This window comes from Cygnus olor, chromosome 2 (genome assembly GCF_009769625.2).
Source record: "Cygnus olor isolate bCygOlo1 chromosome 2, bCygOlo1.pri.v2, whole genome shotgun sequence".
Classification (NCBI taxonomy): Eukaryota; Metazoa; Chordata; class Aves; order Anseriformes; family Anatidae; genus Cygnus; species Cygnus olor.
The window spans coordinates 32,167,176-32,187,849 of NC_049170.1; the positions used below are offsets into that span (position 1 = coordinate 32,167,176).

Here is a 20,674-nt window from a genome sequence, read left to right on the forward strand (position 1 = left end):
AGTAGCAGATATTTCTGACTTGGAAAAGTTACTGTACCATGGGAGAAAAGCCTATAATTTTGTTTCTGACCCTCTTGCTTAATTCTCTTGCTATATGGAGTGTATCATGAACAAGCATTTTTGGTGAGTTATCAGCATGTTACTTTTCCCTGCCACAGTTAGTCACAAGACTAGAAAAAGAGCAAAGCCAATGTTCTTCTTCCTGAGTCTTGGCACGTTGGCTTTTTGGCCTGCATGTGAAGATCTTTTATTTTTGTCAAAGTAAGGAGAAAAAAAGCATGAAACCTTGAGAGAGGCAGTAGACACCGGTAAAGTGTCTTCTTTATTGTCCCAAACTGGAACTATGCCAATAAATATTTGTTGCAAAATTAAATGAGTAGCACATTGCATCATTGCTATAGACTTCAGAAGGATCAGATTTTTATTAATGCATTAATATATATTTTCCACTTCCCCTGAAAATGCTTTCCCCCAACTGAAATGGAGATGTTTGCTGTCTTTCTCTACTTAACCATCGAAAAGCTACGTGAAACTGGGGCTTCTTTGACTTGCCTACCGCACGAGTTGCCTCGCACCTCTTTTCTTTCCCTTGTTTTCCCCTCAGCAGATGCTGTCATACTTCCATTTATTGCTGAATGAAAATTCTGCATTTTTTGAACACCATTATACTTTCACTTACTGCTTCTTTTCCTTGTCCTTTTATCATAATCGACTGCTTTAGCTGAAGGCGAATTTTGGGATAAAACTCAGAACTGCCATTCAAGATCAAACATTGTCTTCAGGCAGCCCAGCAAATTCTTATAACCTCTTGCATGTCTTCTTCTGTTTCCTGCTGATTTCTCAGCTTTGGGATTGTTTTTTATTCTTGGGTGTCTGCAGGTCTTTCTACCTGCCTTTGAGAAATAAGGTTTCTTCCTACTTATACCAAAAAGAAGAAGAAGAGGGAGGGGAGGGAGGGGGAGAGAGGCGGAGGGAGACGAAGACACATAGAGAAGAATGGGGAGAGAGACAGAGAGAAGAGAGACAGACGGGGAGAAGGGAGAAAGAAGTGATGTTGATGATGGAGTTTGCCAGCCTTAGAAGGTTTTGTCAGTGACCTCTTCTATCTTCTGGGGATTTGAGGAGAAGCAGGAAAGAGGAGGAGAAAAGCCCAACAGACACAACTTTGTTAGGCGATCAAACTGTTGGAACAGTGTTAATGTGCTAATAAAATGCACTTGTAGCTGCAGCATCAGCAGGCCTGCTTAGTCCTGAAAAGCCTGTGTGCAGTTGACTTCTGTCAGCATAGGGTCAATTCTGTGCTTACTCTTTATTTTTTTATGGATTTTTTTTGTGATAGTGCTAGGAGTACTGTAAATCACCGAGGCTTCTCTTGATTTCACACTAGTAGCTGCTTCATCAGTGTTAAACCTCACAGCATCTATAAACTTTAATTTTTTAGCAGAAGCATCAACTGATCTTTCTTTTAGACTACTCAAATTAGAAACATACTAAAAGTGAACTGAACGTACTTGTCCAAGATAGTGTCAATTCCATGAAAACAGTTCTTCATTTTACCGGGAAGCCAGCTTGGTGACTTGCACTGAAATAGCTGAATACTCAAATGTCTTTCTGCGAGCAAATAGAAGGTTACTATTTTATTTTATTTTATTTTATTTTAGTCACTTAACTAGGTCATATATTTTCTTAATTTTTACAGTTAATTTATTAATCAGAAACATCTTTAGTCACAAATCCTGCATGGCGCATCGTGGTTGAACTCAATCCTGAGTTAAAAGAAGGCTTATGCCACATGAGCCTGGTTCTTGTTTTGTGAGCCTGAAATGACCTGAGATTTGGCTCACTCGGAATTTGAGTGGGTTTTGAAAGGAGATGGCGTCACTGAAGTCATTTCTCAGGAGACCTCATCCGGTTTTACGCAGGATCTTTTAGCCACAGGTCTATGGTTAGGGATGTTTACATTCATGAGGAAAGCAGCTTCTTCTAGTTGTGGGACTGTGTAGTTGTTCTGTAATTACTAGTTTTAAGCTCAAACTCTGTATTACCAATAAAGCATAGCTGAAGTCAAATAAAGGACTTTTTCAGTGTGAATGTCTGTGCCTTTATTTAAGCAAATGTCTTTATTAAATAATTTTCATTATTAGTGATGAATTAGGTTAGGCATTTTCCTTTAGGTATCTTTTTTTCTGTTCTTGCTTTCATATTTTCTGCTAGGTTTTAGTTTAAAGTAACTTTGTTTAGGCAAATCTGAATGTGAAGTTGTCCATAGCTCAGGAGGAATTTAATTACTGTGTTATTTAAAAATAAAATTAAAAAAAAAAAACAAGTTGAAAAAGTCTGGATATACTGGAAAATACTTAATGGGATATTTATTTGCTCTTTAAGTCCGCCGTATGGCATGCATAATGTCCTTGAACATTATGATGAAGCTTCTGGTGAGGCTCATTTCTAGTTGAATTTGCTGTCTGGTAGGTGTGCTAACAAAAACTGGAGTGAAGTACCTGCCGTCAAGAGGCTGAGGCAGGAAATCTGCAGCTGTACGAGCTGTCAGGGGCTGCGGACAGGTTGTTGGAGCTCTGCCAGCAGAAGGACATAAAATCTATTCCTGTTTGTGCATCTGGATTTACTTGCTACATGGGTTTGGCAGTAAATCCAAATATAATGCTATAATTTTAATTATTTTTTCTTATGCTTCCTGCCTGTTGTGGAAAAAAAAATCCCTGACCACTTCCATTAAGTTCTCCTTTTCTATAGAAATGCAGTTACCAAAGTGATTTATGCTTGAAGGGCAGGCGATGGTTCATTTGGATACCCAGGTAATTTTTTTATATAAGGAGGGGGGGTGGGGGGGAGGGTAGGCAGAAATTTTATTTCTATCAGTTAGAAACCTGAGCTTTCTGAAAACTGGACTGTTAAATTCTGTATTGAGTATCTTGTAAACCACTAAAAACCTCTTCCTCTCTGGCATATTCACAAACCTTACATCTGTGTTTTTCTCTTAATTCCAGTTCTTTCAGAATGGAGCAATATGTGTGCTAGGAATTACAGATTGTGACTGCAATTTTGGATTTCTTTGGGTGGATGGAACATCCATCTCTCTGAAAGCTACACGAGAAAAGTTTGCCGTGTTTTGTCCCCCGAAAAAAAAAAGTATGCTGGAAACCACGCTGTGTTTCCACCTCCACCATCTATTGTGTCCCCTTCCTGCCTCTGTGCCTCTGCTAATCTGTATGTGCACTTTTGTTTGAATCCCAAAGGCTTAAGAAATGTCCTATTTTGTTTGACATTAGCTTTGTTTACATTACTTTGACAGGTGATGGTTTGATTTGGCTTCTACAACCTGAAAATCTGTTTTTTTTTTTTTTTAAGTTGACGTATTTCCCATCAGTTTCAGATGCTACTGGCCTCTTAAGGCTATGCAGCAGTAATTAGAATCATTATATTATCTAATGCCTGTGATTAACGGTGGGGGGAACAACTGAAAACCTGCCTGTGATAGATTTGGATAAGTCACATGCTGTGCTCTGTAACCTACCAGTTAAGACAGGGCTGAACACTCATTATTATTTTTAATAAGGAGATAGTCATTCCTTTTGCTGTTTGTTTTATCTTAATTAGAGACAAAAGCAAGGAGGATACAGTCTCATTGAAGCATAAAATGAATTTGGTGATTGGTTAACTGGTTGGTATCTCCTGCCTGTTCGTTTCTAAAGAATAAAAAATAAACACCAAACTCCTCCTTTCACATCTAAGAGCTCTGAATTAACAAAATTAACAAAACCTGGGGGCCAACAACTGAATTTAGCATATCTGTTTGAAGATGTGGTCTGTTCCATGGGTATTTGGGTTGTTGCTCTTCATGACAGAATAGGAAGAAAAAAACTAAAATTTTGATGAGTTTAAACAACATCTTTATGTGCGTTCTCTCTCTCTCTCTCTCTCTCTCTCTCTCTCTCTCTCTCTCTCTCTCTCTCTCTCTCTCTCTCTCTCTCTCTCAATGACAGATGCAGTGTTTTGCAGTGCACCTCCTGCTGTATTTGCCAAAACTTGATTTTAATTCACACTGTTTTCATGCAGTCGCGATTGCTCTTGTGTGAGTGAGAACAAGTGCTGAGCTTTTCGAGCCTCAGATGTGCTTGTGTTTTTCTTCTCACCTGAATTGAGTGAGGTTTTATTGCATTTACATACTCTTTTGTTGTAGTTGTTGTGCAGCATGATGTTTTTTCTTTTCAATTTTTTTTTTTATTAAGTCTTTGTGAGACCTGGTGGTTTCAGCTGTGATATTTCTTGAGGTTTCGAGTATATTAAATATGCAATTCAAAATCAAGTTCTAGTACTGAAAGAACAAGTCCACGTGGTTGAAACTGAAATGACTGCGCGTGTGAAGTCTTTCAAACTAAAATACTTGCTATAGTTATAACTGCAAAAAGAAGGGAAACTGAGTCACTTGATAAGAAGAAAATTAATTCTTTTTATGTATGTAACTATGTGCAAAAGTAAATGGATAGAGAATTTGTTTTCCTGTGTGAGATTTGCCTGTAGCTTATCATTAGATATGTGTTTTTAAAACATTTTTCTTGGAACTGATAAACATACCTGAGATACATGAATTTGTAAGCTTGTGTGTGATTAACTGCATGCACATAAATATTTGCATTAAAACATCTGCAACACTGTACACCCATGGTATCGAAGGGGGAAAGGCCGGGGGCAGTTGATTTGGCAAGTTTTGGGCCATTTTTTTTCTTTTTCTTTTTTGTTTCTCTTCAAACTTCAGACAGTGAGAGAGAGTTGACAAGAACTTGGTCAGAATATTTTTTTTATAACCCTTCTGAAGAAGACTTACTTTCTATGACACTTATAAATGTTTTTAGCAGTGTGGGCTTGCAGCAGAGGTCAGGATTTTCTCCTAAGCTCTGCTTTATGAGTTCAGTTCATCAGCTGGGTGCAACAATAATTCTCTTGTATTGTGGCTGTTAAGTTCCTGTGTGGAAGTTATGTCATGTTATCAAATTATAAACAAGCAAATATAATGTTTGATTTTTTTTTTTCAGTGACATTGGTGAAATCATAGAAAACTAATTCTGCATAAAAATGACTTTTTCTGCTTGAGATCTGGTTTAACTACCCGATGGAGAAAGTCTGTTTTCTTGGCTTGTATTCCACTGCTGGAAATGCCAAAATATTGATCAAACTTCCACTTGTCGCTTAGTCCCTGCTGAACCATACTGTTACATCAGTTTTAGTTGTAAATTTATCTTACGAAGAAGAGCAAAGCTCTACTGTAAAGAAATCTACCGCTAAAGGACAAGTTCTTAAAAGCATAGCATTAGTGAAATGTTTAGACATCAGGAAGTCAAAATTGAAGCCTAATATATGTAGAAACTAGTATAAAAATTGTTCCACACTTTGATAAAATTCATTGACAGCAAATATAAAATTTTATCAGAGGTTTATATATTAAAAACTTATAGAGTGTCTGGTTATCCATATGCTTTACCTGAGGAAAATTTGACTGAAATTTGCTTTCAATGAACCGAAAAATCCTTGGCTATTAAGCAACAAAAACCAGAGGATTCTTCATAACTTAAAACCGACAATCATCTTCCTGCTTCTAAGAAGATAAATTTACTTCTCTATAGTAGATTTAAATGGAAAATTTTGACTTGGCTGCTTTTAACATATGAAATAACATTGGATGTCTCTTGTAATGCATCACAGTTATTAAAAATAAAAGCACGTACAAGTTGCCTCTATTTCTTACTGAGCTCGCTAACATCTCTTATGTGCCTATAGCCCCTCTCCTGTGTTGATTCTCTTGTTAGTCTGAATTTATCACTTCAAGAAAATATTTTTTTAAAAGATCTGAGTGAGAGTGATTCATATAGAGGGCGATTGTCTGAGACTCCCTTTGGAGGCTTCCTCTACTAAATAACCGGTTTCTCCCTGTAGAGTTTGTCCAAGACAGACAGACTCGTATGCGAATAATTTTGTTTCATGAGTTTTAGCCTGTTATTCTAAATAAATATGTTGCAGAAATGCAAATGTGCATTTCTGTATGAAGTGCTGGTGCTCTGATATGTCTCATTCAGGTGCTGTGCCTCTCAGATAACCGTAGATGAGGACCTTCAGGTAAAGACATTTTCCCCTATTCTTTATTTACTCTGTCTTTGCAAGTAAAGGGCAGAGTAACATCTACTTTATTATGTGTTAGGTTTATCTGAGTTATCTAGAAGGGAAATTCTATGGTTTATTCTGTGTGTATGCGTACCTAGAATAAACAGGCCATGACCTTTCCTTCTTTCCTTTCTGTATTCTAATATAACCAGATATTAATAATTCTAATGTTTTATGATTACATTTATTCTCATGCATTTTTAGATTTTTTTTTTTTGGGGGGGGGAGTTATCAGTGGATGAATAAATTGTTGATCATAATTGATAATAAATCATTGATTATTGAAGTCCTGCCTCCCTCAAATATCTCGTGACTAAAGCATCAGTGTAGGTAAATAGCACAGAGCTCACACTGCTTGTGCAAGTCTCTGAAAAAAATGGTTGCTTTCAGACAGACAGATCCTATTGCCAACTGGCTTCACTGGGAAACCGAGCAGATGCTGGTACCAATATGTTGTAGCGTCGAGGCAGCTGCTTAGCAGCATGCTATTTGATCCTGATGGTGGAGGCCTAAGGCTCATTTCTGGTGGAAGGCAGCATCACATCTTGCTGTTCAGGAATCTTTCTTGCTTCATCTGTTAATGGTGAACGTAAAAAAAGCTTGACCAAATGGCTTGTGTGGCTCCCTTGCTAGCTTGAGAGGGCTTCAGAAAGCAGAATTTGTCTTCCTGGAAGTCTGAGGCTTCCCACTGAAAACCACACAAGCAGTATGCTCACAACATGTGAGGTGTGATACTGTACATGCGTAACTGGAAAAGTACAGTGATGTCACATTTCAGCCCATTTCCAATGGGTAGGAGGAGAGGTTGGTGGCTTTGCGGGCATGCAGCTGATGTGCACTGAGACACATCACCATCATTCTTGTTCATCACCATCTGCATGTTCTGCATGTTCTTGGTGGGAGATGAAGGGACTATATGGTCCTAATCTCCCTTCTGCGCCACATGGTGCATCCCCTGCCACCCAGTATACTTACATGTTTGTGATTTACAACTAGCTATATGTTAGTCTAGCTGTGAATTGTATTATATGTATTGTATTTGTATGTATTATATGTATATTATATGTATTGTAATTATATGTATTGTATTAATTATATGTTAGTCTAGCCGTACAGGGTCTGTTTAAAACAAAACAAACAAAAAAAAAACCAACAAACTTGTGCAAGGCATTCATTACATATCAAACATGACTTTAATGGGGAAATAAAAGTCTGACAGTCCAGAACTTGCTGCTGGAGTAGTTCTTTAATACCAAACCTGTCAACATATGTAGTTGCTATTGACTTCAAAAAGTTTTTAAGCAGACACTTAATTAAGAGTAAGGTACCTGAATACCTAATTGTAAAATATTTAATCCTGTACTGAGCTCTGGATACTGAAAGCTTTGTTCTATAGAAGCCTTAAATTCCCACTGAAAGCGCTTATATACCCCAGTATCTCTTGGACTAGACTTTGATAATGCTGCTACGAAATCCGTACTATACTTGGACGTAAAGGTCACTACCCAATCGTGTTATGCTGCATATTGTCATGGTTTTAATCTACCTTATTCTTACGTTATATTTGTAAACCAAATGTAAAAATGCAATAACAGAAGATACAGCCATCAGTAACAAATTCCTTTTTTGATGTGATGCTTTTAAGGGCTTTGTGTTAAGAAATGGTGGTGTGAATTATAAACAAGGTTGATCCTAACTTTCTCTTTTTCAACACACCAGCTCACTTTCCAATCAAACTTTGAAGGTTCATATGAAGTTAGAAGGGTTGGATTTTGGTACTCTGCATTTGGTTTATGTGGGTGAATTTAGTGCTAGTTTACTGTAATTTGTCTTCCAGTCTTTATATTGTTATGCAGTACTTTTTATAAGGTCTATAGGTTGATTATTTTTAATTTCTGATTTTCACTATGTATAGCAGGAATATTATTCAAGATTCTTTTTGTGCAAAATAAAACAGTCACTTGGAAGAAGTGTTCTTTTTTAACCATTACGTTATTCATGCACTGTAGAGATCAGTTGTTGGCTTTTTTTTTTTTTTCAGATTTTTTTTAATCATGTGTTTTGCTAAACTGCTCAATGGACAACAGGATTTGTATTAATTCTCACAGCTGTTGTAGATGCTTAGTTTTTTAACACACAAGCTGTTGTGAGAAGAAGTGACTACTGTGCTTGTGATCCATGAGGTGAATGACCTACAGCATTTTGATCTCAAATATGAGACAACAATTTTGGCAATAATTAACTGAAAGCTAATTTAAAACAGTATATCCAGCAGAGAATCAATTGGATTACTAGGGAACCTGTCATGTTCAAAACCTAATGAAATGTAGCATTCTATATTTTTATCTGCAAGGTTTTGCACAATGATTTTCTAACCCTCTTTACAAATAGACATGTTTTTAAGTGGGATAGAGAATCCCGCTGGAAGAGAAAGATCTGGAAGATGTCATTGGGAGGTAGTCTTGAAAACTATGTGCCTATGAAACTATTTCAGAAGTCTATGTGTGTCCTGGTTTCAGTTAGGACAGAGTTAATTTTCCTCCTAGTAGCTGGCAGGGTGCTATGTTTTGGATTAGAATGAGAAGAGTGCTGATAACATGCTGATGTTTTAATTGTTGTAGAGCAGTGCTTACACCAAGCCAAGGACTTTTCAGCCTCTCTCTGTCCTGCTAGCGAGCAGGCTAGGGATGCAGCAGGAGCTGGGAGGGGACAGACCCAGGACAGCTGACCCAAACTGGCCAAAGGGGTATTCCATACCATCTGACGTCATGCTGAACAATATATAGGGGTGGCTAGCCGGGGTGGAGGGGGGGCCGGCTGCTCGGGTATAGGCTGGGCATCGGTCAACGGGTGGTGAGCAATTGCATTGTGCATCACTTATTTCGTACACATTATTACTATTAATACTATTATTATTATTATTATTGTTGTTATTCTTTTCCCTGTCTTAATAAACTGTCTTTATCTCAACTCACAGACTTCACTTTCCCGTTTCTCTCCCCCATCCCGGAGAGGGAGGGGGGAGGGTGAGCGAACGGCTGTGTGGTGTTTGACTGCCAGCCGGGCTAAACCACAACAATGTGAAAAATTAATCTTGGGGAAGAGGGAAGTAGAAATACCTATTTTATCTGAATTCTGTTATTTTGTTTTCAGTGTATCCTGTTTCAGAAACCCAGTTCCCAAAAGAATTTTGAAGTATAGGCACAAGATAGAAGAAAGGTAGTCAGTGAATATAGTCTTGGGATAGCACAGTGAAAGATGACAGTTTAAACGAATGATGTTAACTTGATATGCTTATTTCTGTTTGAAAACGTTGCATCTAATAATAGTCATAGGAAACATAAGCTTTACGGTGGCCACTGGGCATGAAGATCTAAATTCTGTATCATAGCATACTTCTGTAGCAATTTCAAAGCTGCATCAGTCCTTGGAGTACACGAGCTAAGTTAATTCCTTTTGAAGCAATAGGAGCAGGATCATTGTTCCTAGGTGAACGAACCCGAGTCACATGCACATCACCTCCAGTGACACATATGGAAGTAGAAGTTAATTTGATGTGTATTGGGCTATGGCCAAGTTGTGGCACTAAGGGACATAATTTAATGATGGGACTCAGTAGGTTAAGTCGGTGGTTGGACTTGATCTTGAAGGTCTTTTCCAACCTAGATGATTCTATGATAATTTGGCTAAAAAAGTGAGAGATGAATTATCATCTAGTTAAAGTGGATTGCTTTAGGGAGTGCAGATAATCTATACTGAATCCTGGAACCACTTGCTTATCTACATGATTTGACAGATCGGGAGCTGTATGCTGTTTTTTTTTGTGGGTAGAAGCGAAGTATAAATGCATCTCCCATGGGCTGTAGTACCCCACATAGAATTTTAATCTACTGTGGCCAGCACTAGCCTTTTTTTCCTTTGGTTCAGTGCTAACATTAAAAAGTATGTGGCACTGCAGTTCATGCTGTCTCATTTACAGTATGACATTCCTTCAGTAAAAGGAAAGAAACGAAGCATGTCAGCTTATCAGCAGAAGTGCATTTGAATAAGAGTGTCTGTTGTGGTATAATTCTGCATGTGATGACGAGGAATTTTTCATGGTTCTAAATGTGACCTTTGACAATATGAGCCTTGTATCATAGTTGCAAAGAGTTTTTAAAACTGAACCTGAACAACAGCACTTGGCTTAATGAAAACTTTGCATTTACAGGAACTATATGAAAAGAGCATTGGGCGGGGTGCCAACATCACTTCATAAAATATAAGACTACCAATGCAGTTGAATTCACAAAATTCGTTAGCAGAAATCTTTTTATGGGGATCCCAGCAGAATGCTTTATGATGTGGAGTTATTCTCAGCAGGTTTAACCTCAGTGAATATGTGGTGGTGCTGTCTGTGGTGGTCTTGGAAGGGAAAATTTCTGAACTTCCACATCATGGAATGGCAGAGTAGCTGAGGTTGGAAGGGACCTCTGGAGATACCTAGTCCAACACCGTCCGCAAGACTAGGTCAACTACAGCAAGCTGCTCCAGATGGTGTACAGTCAGGCTCGAAGATCTCTACGGATGGAAACTCCACAAACAATTTGGGTAGCCTGTTACTGAAGAGTTTGTCCTCGCTGATAGTGGAAAACATGTTTCCTGATGTTTAAATGGAATTTCCCATACTTCAGGTTCTACACATTGTCTCTTCTTCTGTCACTGCATGTCCCTGAGAAGAACCTGACTCTTCTTTTCTCACCCCACTGGGCATTTATACCCATTAATAAGCTCTCCCTGAGCCTTCTCTCCTCCTCTCTAAACAGTCCCAGCCTCTCCTCATGAGAGAGATGTCCAGTGCCTTCAGTATAATCAGTGTTTCGTCACTCCAGTATTTCCGTGTGACTCCGATCCTGGGGAGCCCAGAGCTGGACATAGCTCTCCAGAAACCATTTCGGCAGAGCTAACTGGAGGGGAAGGATCACCTCCCTTGGCCTGCTGGTGACACCGCATAGTGCAGCTCAGGCTGTGGCTGGGCTTTGCAGCAAGAGCATGTTACTGGGCCCTGTTTAACTTCTCCCCAGGGCCCCTCAGCTGGTTGGCCCCCAGTGTGTAGCAGTGCATGGGGTTATTCCTCCCTGGGTTGCAGGACTTTGTACTTTCTGTTGAGCCTCCTGACATTCCTGTTGGCCTGTTGTGGTGGGTTGCCCCCAGCTGGTAGCCATACTCCCACCCAGCTGCTCGCCTGGTCCCCCTCCCCCCAAGCAGGATGGGGGAGAGGATAGGAAGAACAGGGACAAGAGGGCTTGTAGGTCAAGATAAAGACAGGGAGATCACTCTTCAACTATCATTGTGGGCAAAACAGACTTAATTTGGACAAATTTATTGCCAATTAATACAAATATTTGAGTACTGATTGAGTATTGAGAAACAAACACTAAAACCCCCAAACGTTTGCATGCTTAGGGAAAACACCTTTCTTCCCCCTTTCCCAGGCTTAACATCACTCCCTGTGCCTCTTTACCCACCCTTGTTATCACCACAAGTTGCTCTCTGTCCCTGCAGGGAGGCAGTGAGGAGGGGGTGGCTGTGCTCAGGGTGCCACAGCTTCTCTCTGTTCCTTTCCTCTCACTCTGTTCTGGCATGGGTTCTCCATGAGCTGCAGTTCCTTCAGCAATGTCTGTTTGTTTCTCCATGAGTCCTCCATGGGCTGCAGGGGTCATCCGCTCTGCCATGGAGCACCTCCTACTCTAATGGCCTTGCTGCTCCCGCTGTGTCTCACTGTATTGCTGCCTCCCACCCCTTCTCTCTTTGGATGGCACTTTCTACCCTTAAGTATGATTAAACAGAGGCTCCACAAACTTCAGTGAGAGGCTCAGCTTTGGCCTGCAGTGGGGCTGATGCAGGTCTGGCTGGAGTAGCTGTGAGCAGCACATGGCAGCTCTTTACCTTCTCCCACAGACACCACCCAAGTAGCTTGCCCCCTGTTGTGGTTTTAACTCGGCCCGCAGCTAAACACCACACAGCCGTTTGCTCACCCTCCCCCCTCCCTCTCTGGGATGGGGGAGAGAAACGAGAAAACTGAGGCCTGTGGGTTGAGATAGAGATAGTTTATTAGGACAGAAAATATAATAATAATATGTACAAAACAAGTGATGCACAATACAATTGCTCACCACCCGCGTGCCCAGCCCATCCCCGAGCAGCTGGTCCCCCACCCCAGCTAGCCACCCCTATATATTGTTTAGCATGACATCAGATGGTATGGAATACCCCTTTGGCCAGTTTGGGTCAGCTGTCCTGGGTCTGTCCCCTCCCAGCTCCTGCTGCACCCCCCAGCCTGCCCGCTGGCAGGACAGAGCAAGAAGCTGAAAAGTCCTTGGCTTGGTGTAAGCACTGCTCTGCAACAATTAAAACATCAGCATGTTATCAGCACTCTTCTCATCCTAATCCAAAACATAGCACCCTACCAATTACTAGGAGGGAAATTAACTCTATCCTAGCTAAAAGCAGGACACCCCCTCACCCCTTTGAAGCTCGTCGAAGTCCTTCTGAATGGCCGCACAAGCATCTGCTCTGTCAAACACTTGGTTTTGAATAACCTGTAGTCTTGCGGAGTATATGATTTGCACCATCAGGCAGGTCATTGGTGAAAAACTGCTGTCACCGGTGTCCGTCAATGAGGTACTCACTAGAGTGCTGTCTAGCTGGACTTTGGTCTGTAGGTCACAACCTGGCAGCTCAGCCACTTTTCACCCCACCTCACTGTCCACTTATCTATCTGTATTTCACCAATTTTTCTGTGAGGATGGTATGGGAGACAGAGCTGAAAGCCTTGCTGAATTCAAAATAAACCACAGACACTGCTCTCACCTAATCCAGATCGTTATAAGGCTGGCCAAACATGATTCTCTTTCACAAATACATGTTGACTACTTCCCACCGCTGTCTTCTCCTTCAGGTATTTGGAAATAGTTTCTATGATGATTTGCTCCATCACCTTCCCAGGAATTGAAGTGAGGCTGACTGGTCTGTAGTTCTCCATATTCTCCTCATTGCCCTTCCTGAAGACAGGAGTAACACTTGCTTTCTAATAGTCTTCATGAACCTTTCTTGATGGCAGTGACTTTTCAAGGTAATCTGAGAGCGGGCTTGCAGTGACATTAGCCACCTCCCTCAGCACGCATGGGAGCATCCATCTCATCAGCTCGCATGTATTTGTGTATGTCTGCCTTGTTTAAGTGTTTCCTAACATCATCTTTCTCCACCAGAAATAAGTGCTCTTGCCCCAGAAAAGTATGGGAGATCTTTGAAGCAGCTTTTTTTTTTTTTTTTTTTTTTAATCGTTTAGCAAAACTGGTATCCCTAACTCAGAGTTCAGGATGGGTGGTACTGTTGTATTGAGGGAGTGTGGAGCATCAGTATTTGCACTGACAGGAGCATGCCAGGCATGTCTACTGATCTCTTGCTGTCTTGTACAGGTATTGCAAATTACGTGCAGTTATTTTTAATGGGGGGAAAAAGTGAAGATTTGTTAAGGTGAAGGGAAAATTTAGCTGCTTGAGAATGCAGTTTGAACTGACTGCTTGTTCTCTGGTCGTACTTGCTCAAAATATCTGATATTATCTGAATATCTGTGAGGGTCTACGTGAATTGAAGTTAGAATAGTTTTAGGGTGATCATAGAAGCGTTTTCATTAGAATGTTGTCAAAACGTAATGTTCAGACTTCTCTATTATGTTTAGTTTAAATCTACTGAAAACTCATTCTAGTAAAGGCCATAGTTAAACATCAATATACCCTTTCTGTGAGGTACCCCATAGTCAACAACTGAGGCTGGATACTGAATAAATGGCTGTTGGGTTCATGGACAATGTTCTTGATTATCTGTGTAGCTGCTAAGTTAATAATGAGCTCTATGAAATTAAATAATCATGTTGGAACTCTGCTGGCCTGAATTATGCACTTGTACTCAGTGACATTTCCTGGAGCTAGATGGGGAAGTAACTTGCCTGCCTCAGTCAGCATAAAGATATGCACAAATAGAGGTTTTGGATTAGATTAACAGTGGAGTCTGTTCAGTTTAATAGTGGTTGCATCTGATGTTTCATGAAACTTGATACACAAGGTAAGCAAAGAAAAGGACTCAGCATTTCCATGAAGTATTATGAATCGTAAGTTTTCCAGATGCTGTCTGCTGGAACATTGGATGTGTCCAAATAACATGACTGTTTGAACAGGCTACTTTAGTGGACACGAAAGCAGAAGTTATGTATCTAAATGTGTGATTTTTTCCCTTTCTCAAATGATAGTGATGCTATACTTAAATGATTAAAATTGGTTATAATTATATTATAAAATACAATATACAATCTAAAAATTTGGCTGAGCTCAGCTTGAAACTAAATGTGCAGTTGGTGGTTTAAAAAAGTGACAAAAGCTGCTAAGATATTCAGCACTAAGAATATCTTTGACTGCTTCGATGCTTCAGGAGCAGTGGCTGAATAGGGTAGTCGCAGTCATCGTAATGCACTACGCCATTCTCCTCTCTCCCATTGTGCTGCGTATATCATGCTTGAATGAAAATATATTTTAGTTTCCTGAAAGCCTCCTCTTTGCAGCTTTAAACTTTCAGCAGATGGAAATATTAGAGGAACATTATTGCCTCTGCTTCTGCATTGAACTGAGAATGCAGCAGGACTGTGAAAAGATTCAGAGAAACTGCAAAAAATTCCTTGCCCTACTCTCGAGCAGCCCACACTATTAGCAACTATCTTGGTGGTGTCAAGAGATGTCATTAGCTGGTAAGTGGGAGATCCATTCAACTATGCTTATTACTTCAACAAGTTCTATTCTAAACTATATAAACATTGGAGATAAAGGAAGTAGTACATTTTCCAGAAAGGCTTTTGAATACTGATCTGCTTCTGCACATTCACATTTCAAGGCTGACTGCAAATGTCTGCAGTAAAACTATGAATTGGCTGCTGCTTAGCTGCAAAGATGTGATCCCTCTTCTTCCTCAATCTTTCAAACTTTACAGGTCTTAAAATTCCCTGGTCTTACTGAAAAAATAAACGACCAATTCAACCTTTACTTTCTTACATTTTTGTGTGACTGCAGATGAACTATAATAGAAATTTGTATGTAGATTACCCCGAAGCTTGAAAAATACTAGCTTTAGTCTTATTTTCAGTGGTCCTTTGCTTTTGAATTTAGAGCAAAAATGTATATGAAAGAACATGTAGTTTTGAAAAAGATTTCAGATGTTCTGTTTAAGTGTGGCTGACATAATTATTATCCCTTAAAATAGCATGTTGTTAACATATAGGTCAAAGATGTTTTTTTCTTTATTTTATACAGATTCACCCCAGTTCAGGCAAAACCTCAAAATCTGAACAACTTCTGCCACAGTTTGGCTGTACACCGTTAACAAGTTATCATTCCATCAAGAGCAATGAGCTCCACAACACAACCAGGTCAGTTTGCTTCTTTATTTTTATATCTCACTCCTGCAGAACACTGTCCTGCATTAGGATGTGCAGAATTTTGTGTTGATAGAATGGATTTGGCAAGTGACTGATATGCCAGCTGCACTTCATAAGATATCACTGTCTTATAAAACAAGATGAAGGCTGTGCATGTAGAAAAGGCTATTTTGGGGGGTACCTTATCTCAGATGAATTTTAAAGCTGGTATAATTCTACAGTGCTCTCTAAATATTTTTGTAAAGTTTATTAATAAACTGAAAAATCACCTCTGGACATGAATAAGCATCTTAACATTTTTAATTCTTAATACTTGTGTTTAGTCATTAAATGATTATTTGCACAATTGCCTTCTTTAAAGAAAGAGTGCAGATGGTATTCTGTTGTTTTCGTTTTTAGCGCTAAAGCTGTATTTGCACACATTGGGCATTCTCTGCAGAGCTTCCTCATTTATGGATGCATAATTAACAATGGTTTCTGAATGAGCTGTATCTCATGCTTGAAAAGTGAGTTACTGCAGGTGAACCTGCAGTAGAAAGTGAACCATTATTATCTGTAGCCAGTGCTCAAACTTCCAAAGAAGAATGTTGCATATGGAACATCCTTTGACTTCAGTCCTTTTGAGGAGTGAGAGTCCCCAGCTCAAATCTGTGCAACGTCGCATATGGTTCACACTTCATTCACCCACACTTCAAGTATCTATTTCTAGTACAGTTGGTAAAATAACCCTTTACAGGTGGCTTATTTTATGATTGCTTTGATTTTGTTCAAACAGCTTATAAATGCATCGGGGAAAACACTGTAATAGTAAGCTGTATTTATCCGCTACATGCCCTATCTCATAGAAATGTAATTCGTTGAGGTTTCTTGGAGAATTGTTGATTGTAGAGTTGAAAATTGGCAGTAATCGCTCTTACGTTGAGTGAACAGCTGGGTTTCATACTAGGCGTCTTTTTCTCATAGTGCAATGTGGTCCAGGCAGTGAATTATCCATAGAAAGCAGCATGGGGCATTCAGTAGAAAGGCACGTCTTTATTTTTTCTGTATCCTGGTGGTGGCTAATAGGAAATAATCTTGAACTGTCCTAGATTTCCCAAATTCCAAGATACTCCAGTCAATTTAGCATCTTTTTAACAATTCTTTTCTTGCAGTAGATGGTCTGTGGAAACCAATAGCCAGAAGTGAAATTAGCTTTCACAAAAAGGAAGTAAATTTTCCAATATTCTCATTGCTATGAAGAAACATATTGCAAATATGTATTCCTGTCTGCTGTCATTTTAAATTGAATAAAGGAGAAACATTCAATATAACCAGGTTACTTGTATTTAGACAGCTCATAAATGTTACTTTTAGTAGAGATTAGATGCCTAAATATCTTTAAATCTATCCCTTAGGGGTCTCTCTTCCTAGACTTTCAGTATCCAACATCCCTGAGTTCCATCAGCAATTTTGACATTGCTTTAGTGTGCATCATATTGAGTCTTATTTGTTTTAATTAACTAAATGTGAAAACAGGTTAACTATTTTTGACACACAAAAGGATCTGTGGAAAATTAAGCCAGTGATTGACCTGAAAGGGGGAAAAAAAAACAAACCAAAGCATGCTAATCCTGTGACACGCACCAGAGGATAAGATTTTCCTAAATTTTATAGCTTTACAGATTTCTTAATGAGTCTACCACGTATGTTCCATTGGCCATACTTAGAGCATTCTCCTGCAGAATAGAAATATTTTGGAATAATTTCAGAATTAGTGATCATGATTTTCTCTCTCCTGCTGATGGAACATGGTAGGTTAAGAAAAAGCTGAAACACTGATCAACAGCATGAGCAACATAGTGAGTTGCTAATTTTGAATAAAAACTATTACATGCTAAGTTAGCCCTTTCAGGTACATCAGATTTTAAAAAGAACATGTTGGTAAGCTTGCACTGGAAGTAATTGGAGTGAATTTGTGTTGCTTTTACCTTTTACTACAAGTATAGTCTTTATGCTTTCTTATTTTTACTTGTCTGTGTATGTGAAACGTACATGAATTGTATACATCCATTCTAAATCATTTTTATAAGTTGATATTTTGTCCTTTTCTGACAGTTATTAGCTATGTAGCAAACCTCTCTTATACATCTCAGCTATTCTACAGTTTTTAAGAGGTAGAATGGCATATGAACATGACAGACTACACACAGCTCCTACGGGAACAAATCTGCACTTTGAATTATTAAGGGGTTATACACAAGCTATTAAGTAATGAATTTTCACATTAGATGGCTAGACCTCAAACATGACATGGTGCAGAAGTTCCCTTACAATGCAAAACCACTAGAGTCTCAAACTGGGCATCCAATTATTATTTTATTTTAAAAATCCTAATTACTCCTTAGCTCATCTTCCCACTGCAAAATAACTTCTGACTTCTCACTGCAGTCCAGGAAGGGAAGTCCATAAGCATGTTAGAGTCCTGTGATAGCAGAGCTGTGAGCAGGATACAATAGTTCATGGGGAAATTAAGACTTCCATCCCCAAAGTCTGCTCCAAATAGTAGTGCGCAAATAAGAGAATGGGCAGTGTACTGAACGTAAGAATATTAAGTAGGTTTCATTAAGGGAGTACCAAGTACTCTGTATATTGAACGTTACAGGTCCTTCTGAAGAACAGTATGTCAACATATTATAGACGGTATTTAAAAACACTTTTTCTATTGTGCGGTATATACTACATTTAAATACCAGTCTGTGTGCCTTCTGTATAAGGCCAGTTAAATCATTTGTAACATATTGTAAACATCAATATTTTAAGTCATAGTAGATTACAACAGAATGGTAGTTCTACTTTTTAATCTACAGTTTATCTAGCCTGCATATAGATAGCTTATGTATGTTCATATAAATATTGTTTACATGGAAGATAAGTATACATTTTTTTTTAAAAAAAAAGGGAGAGGCAAAATGGTAAAGCAGTGCTACTGTGACTGAATGTTATAGGCTAGTCCGCTTCACAGATGACCTGTTCTGGGAGTGAAAAAGTCTGAAATGCTATAGGAAGCTTCAAGTACTGTGTATTACACTAAATTTCTCTGTATTTTTACAACATGATCTGTAAGTCCTTGAGGCATTTCTATTACTAGAAGCTCTGTGCTGTGGTGCAGTAAGCAGAGGAAATATTTATTGAGAATTGCTTTCCCTTGATACTTAAATTGTCAGAAAGACCATTGAAAGACCTGATGTGGCACAAGGAAGCATTACATGTTTTATTCAAATACTATCTGACAAACCCCTTTAGATAGGATTTGTTTGCAGTACCAGTGCACGTAAGTATTTCCTTAGGTTGTATGATGATGCAATGAATAGGTCTCCTGTGTAGCAACATTGACTTGCAACAGCACTGTAACCTGTTAAATTGATCTAAACTCTTTGAACCTTAAGGGACCAGGCTCTTGCTAATCTGTAGAGCTATAAAGTAAATGCTGAATCCCAACAGGGAAAGGTACTGATGTTTGGTTGTTTGCTTTGCTTGTTATAAATTGTAAGATCATTAAGGAAATGTTTACATCCTGTTGCCATTGCATGTTCTGAACCGATCTGTGTGTATAAAAAGCATTAGAAAAAGAAAATATTTATTTGCTTTTAAAGGGAATAGCTAACCTGCTGTTTTGAGACTTATTTTTCTTTAATACTAAATAATACCTGAGTGGTGGATTAATACTCATGGATGTATTTTGCAGTTATTTGCTTCTGTCTAATGCTTTGAAATATCTTCCATTAACATGGTTGTGTGGCTGGGGATTGTTTCTGTTATGTAAATACCAGCTCAGTTTCTAAGGAGTCTAACCCTTGCAAAGGTTGCTTCATTTCTGAATGGATCATTTAAAGTTGACTTAATATAGTACTTCTTACCCAGATTTTTTAAAAAGAATAACTGCACCTATTAGGAAAGGTGGACTATAAATATTTGTGTAAAGATAAAGATCATGGGGATATGAAAATCCTACTTTTTTTTTTTTTTTTTTTTTTTTTTCCTGAGAAAGGGAATAAGTCCAGGGATTTCAGATTTAGTGCTTTGCTTTTCACTGTGAAATTAAAAGCAATATTGGAATATTTAAATGAAATCAATTCCATTAACAACAAAACCAGAAACCCTACAGTTGTTCATGGAATTACTCGGCATAGAATCATTTCTGTTGGGAAAGAGAGGTAAGTAATATTAATAGAGGTGATGAAGAATAATATTAATAAATGATGAAGAAAAGACCTAGAACTCTGAACTGTCCATCAGTTTTCTAGTTACTGCAAACTATTGCTAAATAGGATGTGTGATGTTGTGGAAAGCTAGCCATTAGTTAGAACGAGAGAGTTTTTCAGTGTCCCTGGGATCTTGCTGGTTTTCAAAAGCATATCAATGTGGGCTTGCTGCTAAAGATAACATGTTCAAAATGTGTAAAACTGACTTAGTTGCAACTAAGATGAAATTACCTCTTTACTATATCTGTAATAATGGAGTTAAAATCGAAGTCTGACATACTATTGATGTTTAATATATTGGAAATTACTGTTCACACTTCTTTCTGCTCTTCAACAACGTTACTTATTTTTCCAGGTCTTTAGTGTTTTGTAAGACCTGCTTGTTGCTGTAGCCAATCTGAAATTATTTTACTTTTCTTAATAAACTGAGCGGGGGAAGGAGGGGAAGAACAGAGAGGAGCTGTGTACTGAATTCTGCCAGTTCCTGCTTTTGCATAACTTTTTTGACATTTTAATTCTAAGTTTCTTTAATAGGTGTTTGTTTCTTCCTCTGCAGAATTGACTCCCCCTATTTTCTTCTGCTTTGCTCTGCTTTTTCATAAGTCTTTTTCCTCATATTCTGTGGGATTTGCTGCTCCACCTGACTGCATATAACTGTGAACTTGTGCAGGATTTGCTGCTCCACCTGGCTGCATATACATCTATGGGGCCCGATGGGATTCATACCAGGGTATTCAAAGAGCTGGCTGATGTCATTGCAAGACCTCTCTCAATTATTTTTCTATGGTAT

The 20,674-nt window shown here is 38.7% G+C and overlaps 1 protein-coding gene across 6 annotated transcripts in view; it reads left to right on the forward strand.

Annotated features, from left to right (window-relative positions):
* HDAC9 (histone deacetylase 9) overlaps window positions 1-20,674 on the forward strand; it is a 480,477-nt gene that overhangs the window by 19,920 nt on the left and 439,883 nt on the right. For all 6 annotated transcript variants that reach the window (XM_040545937.1, XM_040545942.1, XM_040545957.1 and 3 more), the window contains exon 2: window positions 15,519-15,634. In XM_040545937.1, the coding sequence (XP_040401871.1) occupies window positions 15,613-15,634 (22 nt within the window). In that variant the 5' untranslated portion in view covers window positions 15,519-15,612. The remainder of the gene's footprint in view (window positions 1-15,518; window positions 15,635-20,674) is intronic.